Source organism: Gossypium arboreum, chromosome 11, assembly GCF_025698485.1.
Source record: "Gossypium arboreum isolate Shixiya-1 chromosome 11, ASM2569848v2, whole genome shotgun sequence".
In the NCBI taxonomy this organism is placed as follows: domain Eukaryota; kingdom Viridiplantae; phylum Streptophyta; class Magnoliopsida; order Malvales; family Malvaceae; genus Gossypium; species Gossypium arboreum.
The window spans coordinates 80,071,680-80,080,046 of NC_069080.1; the positions used below are offsets into that span (position 1 = coordinate 80,071,680).

General features: G+C 35.1%; 1 protein-coding gene, 1 long non-coding RNA gene and 1 pseudogene across 2 annotated transcripts; 2 read left to right on the plus strand and 1 right to left on the minus strand.

Moving 5' to 3' along the window:
• Positions 1–1,261: 1,261 nt before the first annotated feature.
• LOC108465191 (fibrillin protein 5 homolog) lies at positions 1,262–3,400 on the minus strand. Its single transcript, XM_017765511.2, has 7 exons — positions 3,138–3,400; positions 2,926–3,031; positions 2,721–2,843; positions 1,896–1,994; positions 1,747–1,791; positions 1,586–1,659; positions 1,262–1,486 (listed from the first exon to the last, which is right to left on the minus strand). Exons 1-7 carry the CDS (start codon positions 3,398–3,400, stop codon positions 1,402–1,404), a joined length of 795 nt encoding a protein of 264 aa, XP_017621000.1. The 3' UTR covers positions 1,262–1,401.
• A 213-nt stretch (positions 3,401–3,613) lies between these two features.
• On the plus strand, positions 3,614–4,466 carry LOC108465188 (uncharacterized; annotated as a pseudogene).
• A 1,843-nt stretch (positions 4,467–6,309) lies between these two features.
• LOC128283738 (uncharacterized) lies at positions 6,310–7,442 on the plus strand. Its single transcript, XR_008274145.1, has 2 exons — positions 6,310–6,347; positions 7,240–7,442. It is a non-coding gene; the product is annotated as an uncharacterized LOC128283738 (long non-coding RNA).
• The last annotated feature ends 925 nt before the right edge of the window (positions 7,443–8,367 follow it).

Genomic DNA, 8,367 nt, shown 5'->3' on the forward strand with positions numbered 1-8,367 from the left:
TTAGCTCAACTTATTTGATTCTACCTAATAAAATCTCTTTTCAATCTCATCTACCTTAATTTTTACTTACATAATAAAATCTCTTTTCAATCTCATCTACCTTAATTTTTACTTACATAATAAAATCTCTTTTATTTTTACTTACATAAATAAAATCTCTTTTCAATCTCATCTATATTAATTTTACCCAAATTTGTTAAGTATAAATTATTAAACTCATCGAATCAATTGCACAACACATTAGTATCAAAATCATGCAATAATCATATCAACAATAGTCCAAACAACCAATCACTTAATGAATTTAGCCCATAATCATATCAAACATATATGTTATCTCCATATCAAAATTTAAACAATTCAAATAAAGAAGAATGAGATTATAATTTTGCTCATTCAAGAAGAGACGAATGAGATTATAATTTTGCTCATTCAAGAAGAGACTCCTCTTTCATGAACCTCCATTGAAGCTCAACTTGATCTTCCTTCCAATCTCATTGTACATAATCAATTGATAAATCAAAGTGTAGAAGCAAATATTTGAATACTAAACAATAGTATGAAAGTATACAATTAAAACCAAAGTAAAAGAAAATTACAAGAGAAAACTAAGAACAAAAATGTAGAGAAACTAAAAACAATTCTGATTTCTATCTTCTCCCTTTTTTTTCTCCTTTTCTTTTATTCTATTAAGGATAATATTTATACTTGTTAGAATTTTGACCCAATTAAGCAACGAACAAAAAAATAGCGGAATAAATTGAGAAATTGAACACACAAATTTAACGTGAAAAAACCCCTCCAAAGAGTATAAAAAATCACGGGAAAAGATAATTTTACTATAATGGCAAAAGAACGAAAAGTACAGAAGATGGAGATAAAAACTAAACCCCGAAAACTCGAAAACAAAGAACCTACAAAACGTAAACACAAAATTCTCTAAATGTGTTATGAGTTCTAATCTCTAATGGGTATATTATCTAAGGTTGTAAAAGAGCCTATTTATAGGCTAAATTCATAGATCAAATAATAATAAAATAATCTAAACTAATCAGTGTTTGATTGAAACAAGTAAACAGAGTTTAACTGAAAGATTATTTTTTAAATTTGACTGAAAATAAGAGTCATAGTTAACAATACTAATGGATTAAAGAGTTATATTACGCTTTTAACCCTAATTTAGACTTGAAATAAAGCCTAAAAAAGTAAAATTTTCAACAAACGTGGAAAAGATAAGAGTGATGTTCCTAAAGAAAGAATGGGCGCTAGAAATCAACTTCACTTTCATTTATGCTTAAATCGTTTAGATGATATAAAATGAGAATGCCAACTACAAAACTGGACCTTGTATGAAATGAAAAACAGAATTTTATATCAACAAATTGATGTGTATAATGGCAGCTAGACTGTGCCTTCTTCTGATCTTTCTAATATGAAGATGTTCCCTTTATCATCTCTCCCTATCCTCATCGTAACATCTACATACCTGCAGTGTTCAACCCAACTCAAGGAACAACAATGTGAAGTTACAATATTAATACCACAAAACATCCACCAAAACACTAGGAGAAATAGTAAAGGATACGTTATCTCCAGCCACCCTTCCAGATTGAAGATAGCAAGCACAACATCATAATTTTTCGAGAACACATTCAACAGCTATGGTTTCTCCAAAACAAATTAAGCTTCAAGTTAGGGAACAAATTGAGTATTTCTCTGTGATGTACACAACATTTTATAGCTTACCTGATCAGGAGTGATTGTCAAGTTATCGTGGCTTACATCAACTCTCTGCAGATTTTGAAACAAAAAAAAAAAATACACTTGAATCATGATCCTGGTTTTGTATGCTTGTGGAATGTACAAGGAAAAGGCAGAAAGAAAGGAGGTTTAACTGATTTGGATGCGATCTTGAAGGAAGCTTCAATTGTGAGCTCCCCATTTAACAATTTCAATCCTCTGGCATTGAACTTTATCACGTTAACTGCTTTGCTCTCCATTTTCCCATCACCAAATGCTAATGTTAGAAAACGCGAGTCACATCACAAATCCAGTTTCATATAGAAAAAATGGCACACCAGTTTTTATTTCATTACTAGGACGAGTATCTGGATATTTAAATCATTCAGTTATGGTATAAGTCCCTGAAAAGACTTCATGCATAATTTGGTACCTAAGTTTAGCTTTTTTTTTTCTAATGTGGTACTTCTTTTTTTGAGTTCAATGTGGTACTTGTATTTGACAAAAGTTATACATTATTGTACTCAAGAAAACTGTGTGTTAATTTTTTAGTGTTGAATTTGATTTTGGAGTTGATCTGATGAAAATTCATAATTAACTAATAATATTAACAATTAACTTTCATCAAATCAATCCTAAAACCCGAATTAAATAACATCCATCGCAAAATTAAACAAAATCACAATTAACACTAAATTTATTCTATTACTAAAATCATAAAACATTCAAACCTAATCATATTAGTAATTAATTTTCATGAAATCAACTCTAATACATGAGTTAAACACTAAAGTTAACACCATTACAATTGGGTACCAAAATATATAATTTTTTTGTCAAATTTAAGTACCAAATTAGATAAAAAATAATACAAGTACCAAAGTACTCAGGTAACAAATAATATATTGAACCGTCCCTGAAATTTCTCGAGCAACTCAGTATTTAGAGTGCATAAGAAACTCTTTACATGTATACAATACCTTTTCAATATCGATGATCTGGAAAAACTCTCCCAAAGTGATGAAATCCCTCAACCCAAGCTTTGTTCTCTTGGAACCCAAGATTGTAATAGTACTGTAAACTAGCTTCCAGCAACCACCTACCTTCATTCCATTTTTAGAAACAAAAATCTAAAAGTATATCCTTAACTTTATTTCAACAAGTAGAATATAAGTTCATGTTCACCTTTTCTAGATTCAAGGTAGGATCTGGAGTTGGATTGTGAGATTCTAGCAGCTTCACCAGAGCTTCAATGTCATATTTCTTTGAGGATGGGACTCCAAAAATCCCTCTATTGGTTCGTTGGAACACATATACAGAAAAAAAAAACAATTATCTCAGGAGTTGTTCACCATGTTATTCTGAGGATATAGAGGAGGACCATACCTTTGAGTTGCTGTAAGAGTTCAGTTTTGAGGTGAGAAAGTGTGTTAGGATCTTGTAACACATCATCCTCACCGCCGATTAAGCCAGCGTTAGGTTCAGCCACTTTGGTGATGAAACAGGGGTTCAATCTAGTGGTGATAGCCATTGGATATGTGGTTGAGATGGCCCTGCAGCAAGCTTTCATCTTTCCATTGATTCTGGAAATGGGGGGAAGCAAAGGGGGAGCATGGATTGGTTGGGGGTGGATAAGCTTGTTGGAAATGGGGGCAGACATTGGTTGAATCAAGTTTTGTCTCCTTTGTGTTGAGGAAAGAAAATGAAGCACAGATTAGAGAGGTCATAATCTTACATCTTACCCTTAAACAACCCCAATGGCACCATTCATTCAGACAAAATGTCGGGCCTTGTCCCCCGTCAGATATCGACAATAAACAACAGTAGTAAATTTAGGTTAGCTTGAGATCCGAGCCACTCATTTTTCAACAAACATTATAATAGTACCCTATCAAATAAAGTGGTACCTCTGCCCCCCGCCTACAAAGCCTCACCTCACCGTTCACTTCACTCACCAAATCCAACACAAGTTCAGCTTTTACCTTTCTCCTTCTTTGGACATCAATGGCAGATTATGAGCCAACACATCATCATCATCATCGTCAAAACCAAACAATCCCAAAAGAAACTACTCTCCAAGCATTAAACACGATTATCCAACTTCATTTTGAGAAAACCCTGGAAAAGAAAAGAGCTATAGACCTCCAAAAGAAGGAGCTTCACAAGCTTTTCCAGCTCTTCTTTATCTTCCTGGGAATTATCTTCATGGCTTAGTCTCAGTCCAGTCGTCTGCAGTGTCGCCACTGCTGGGCTCTCATCACTCTGCTTTCGCTGTCGCATCTCATATTCTATGTCTCGGTGGCTCAAACCTTGAGGTGCATCAATGGGTTCAAGTACCAGAGGAGGTGCCACAAGCTGACGCTTGGCTTGGCTACAGAGAAGCTGAGGGAAATGAAGTTGAGGATTAGCAATGGAGAGTTTGTTGATGGGTTTGGAGAAGAGGATGAGTTCGAAATTAATTACCAGGAACCCTCTGAGAATTACTTTGCTAAGTTCAAAAGGAACTGGGCATTGTATTTTGGCTTCTTGATCTTGATCTATGCCTTCATGGTCTCTTCTTCTGTTGTACTGCTTTGTTTTTAATTAGGTGTATCAGGGTTTTTGCTTTCCAACTCTTCTGTGGATTTTTCTTCTTTTAACGGGCAGGATAGTTATTTGACCTACTGATTGCTGTGTGTATATGTTAGATTCTTTATCGGGCTCCCTATTGTTTTGAAATTTTCAAATTGATGTTGATTATTCTTAATTTGGTTTTAAAAGTGCATTGAAAAAAAATACTTTTAAAGGATCATTCTTAATTTAATTATTATTTTTATATTATTTTATAATGTAAAAATATGTATTAAATATATTTAAATTCATTAATATTATAATATATGAATTATAAAATATGAATTATAATAAAAATAATAATTGACTCCAAGGTAGTGCATATTATTATAACATAATATTATTATTTTGATATTAACAAATATTTAACTTAAAATATAGTATAAAAATAATAAAATAATTTGTGATAATTCATTGTTTATATAATAATGAAATATAAATTTTAAATACTTTTAAATAATTAATATAAGTTGTTTGTAAATTTGAATTGGAATGTATAAATAAAATTTATATTTTATAGTCAATATAAATGAAAGACAAATTTGGTTAAATTTATTACATCCCATAATTTATTAATTTATGCACAAGAATGAAAATAATGAAGTGATGTGATTTAGTGGTAAGAAGTGTAACACCGTGAATTTGAGCCTAGAAGTTTTGGGCCTTAAGCATGGGAGCGGTTGAAGGCAGCTTTTAATATTTTGTTGTGCATGTAAATTTTGTTAATGAAGGCTTGTTTTAGTGGTTAAGTATGCTAAGAAGTGTTGGAGAAGTCTTGGGTTCAAACACGGACTCTAGTAAAAATTTAAGGTAGATCAAACCACAGGTGTAGTAGGTAGGCCTTAAGAATATTGTTGGAGAAATTGCATCACAAAAGAGCCTCGGTAAAGTGGCTAAGTGACGCCACTAGGCTCCTAGAAAAGTGGCGTGTGGAGCTTTGGGAAGGCAAGGATCGATTCCTGTGTTGGCAAATAGAGGCATTTATTTTTAAGTGCGGGAGGGTAAGTGTTGGAGTTCGGTGGATTCTGCTAGAGGAGAGTTGGATCAGTTTAAATGCTTGGATTAAGGAGGGATAAGGGGAGAGATTTAAGGGATATGGATTAGGCTAGGATTTGGCCGAATTATGGGAATTGAAGAGGGAAAAATCGGCAGGGGGTATTAGGTTAGTATTTAGGCACTTAGGGTATTGTTGGTGCCGTTTTCTTATGCTTGAACACCTTAGGGTTGTTTTTCCTCTCTTTTCCTCTCTAGCAAAACTACCACCTCCCCTATTCTTCTTCTTCTATTTTTCTTCTTCAAAACTATTCATCATACCTGCTATTCATCAATACTTTTGCGAATCCATAAAAGCGAAATCCTGTGATCACTACTTGTGCCGATTTCTTCAAAGCCGAGTTCTCCTATGTTCTTTTGCTTTTATTAATTTACAAATTATCTTTTCTTAATCTGGATTCTGACCGCAATTCTACTTCAAGGTTGTAGCCCGCATTATCATCTCCTTCATCACACAAAAGCGAAAAACCATAGAATTGGGGCTTATAGCGAAACTTGAACTCAGGAGTCGAGTTTTTACCATCGTTTGAAAGATAAATCGCACTGTTACGTGGAGATCAAAAAGGAGTAAGGGTAAGTGTTCATCATCTCGGATCTGGTTATATTTTACAAAGTTAGGAAAAGCCAAGTCCCAAAATATAGAGAGGTGTCGATTTGGGCATGTGGCTCTAAGGGTTTTTAACGGTTGTTTTCTTTCATTGGTTAGTGCCTTCTTAAGTGTGGGATTGAAAGCGTGAATCATTTGGAGCAATCGGATTCGAGCTAGTCATCGATTTTGGCGACAAAGGTAAGGTACCCAAGGGCCATTGTGGATGGTGGCCGAATGTGTAAGTGATGATAATAGGTAGTTTCGATTTGGTTTAATACAACATGGTCTAATCTATAAGTGGTTGATTATAGGGGAAATCGCATAGGAGATCTCGTCAAAGAATATCGCAAATCAGGTGTGTACCGAACACCCTTCTTTAGTTCAATTCGGAAAAAGCGAAATCTGAAATTAGGCATTTCATGGTCATGTGGGTATGCGAATGCTCTCAAGTCATAGAGTAATTGTTAGATCTGGCACCACAAGGTGGTAAGCACGTTCGCGTGACGTTTTAGCGTATTTCGGAAAAAGGGGCTCGATGGGCCAAAACTGGGCCCAATGGGCTTACGGACCAATATGGGTAAGAGATGGGCAAATTAGCCTGTTAGGTAGATGGTGGAATCAAATTGCATAAAACGATAAAATTTCGAATTAGCTTGTGCGATGGCGTAGATCACGAAATTACCCTAAAGAGCAAAATTACAAAACTACCCCTAAAGAGCAAAATTACCGATATACCCTAGGGTTTTAAATTGGTGAATCGCTTGATTGATTACTCTTGTATTTTGCATGATATGCATTTATTAATATCTGTTGCATGGGATTGGGGTATTAATGGAGGAAATCTTGAAAGTGGTTCATCCACATCTTGGAGGCTTTGCCTCAATCGACTGAATTTGAGTGTTCTTTAACTGTGGTGTGTGAAATTTGGGTGGGTTGAGATATTCCCACAAGGTGTGTAGGGCTTTGATGCAGGCGGTGTAGCGGTTGGTGGGTTGAGTAGTCTCCCGGATGGGCTTGCATTCATTATTCTTGTTGTTACTCATATTCTTGAACGGGCCTATGGGCCACATTGTTATGTTAAAAGGGCTAAGGCCTTGCTCTTGTGATTCGAAAAGGGCTTGACCTCTGTGTCTTGTTATCTGAATAGGGCTTAGGCCCAATGGGCTCGAGCTGATTTGGGCTTTGGATGGGTTTCTGTATACACTGAGTTTTCCCAAACTCACCCCCTTCCTCTTCCATCCTTGCAGGTGAGCCCTAGAATTGGTGGACTTGGAGCTGGGCGGGATTCAGAGTGGCCATGAAGATTGATTGACGATTTTAAATAAGTTTAGCCTTTAATTTGGATTATTTTATTTTTATTATGCTTAAAGTTGTAATAAGGCCGCTATTTTTAATTAATTTTATTTTGGGGATTATTAAACTGGCTAGCACTAGGGTTCGTTTTATAAAATCTACTTGTTTTTAAAAAGATCACGATGACGCATAAAGTTTCCATAAAGTAAATGTTTTCCTAAGAAAATAAATAATTTAAGCAAACGTTTTGCAACCTTAATCATTTTCTTAAGATGGTCATAATCAAACGGTTTTCTCAAAATTATACAAGATGTTAGAGTGTAGCAATGGCGGTGTGCATGTCTAGGATTGGATCCAAGAGAGCTTGGTACTTAGCGGTCCGACGGACTCACCTCCTCTTTTCCTGGTTTCCTACCGGTGCACTGACTTCCATTCACTTTAACCTTCTTTTAAAAGTATCTTTACAATACCAACTCAGCTTTTCCAAACTAAGTGTTTTGAACGCACCAATGTGGCGCATCAGATCCGGTCATAACATCCAGGCCGGGTTTGGGGTGTTACAAGAAGTTCCTTAGTTATTTTAAAGTTTCCTAGTTTAAATCCCCTTGTTTTTTTTTTATTTTTTAATTAAATTTTTGTACATATTTAACATGTGCATTTAAGCCTTGTCGTCCACCGCTATAGTTGTCCCAAATGGTGTGATTCTCTTTCTCATTTAATAAGTCAAACTTGACCTCATTTCTTGTCATGTTGTGATATAATGAACCTAGTCATGATTGGCCAAGCTACACACACCCTTATTCTCATTTTCACCATATTCTTTCTTCTTCTTTTTTCATTTTTCTTCATCTTTTTTCTCTCTTAAATTGAAAAAAGCCACCACAATCTCTCTTTAATTTTTGTTCTTCAACCACCACTGCCAACCCTTCCACCACTATCAAATGACCTCCTAACCACCTTAAATGCTGCTCTCTCACTCCTCCTCCCTTCTACCATCGTGTGTTATCGTGACCGCTACCGCGAACCACCACGGATCTTTTCTTCCTCCACCTATTTCTTTTCTCATCTCTCCTTTTTTTTTT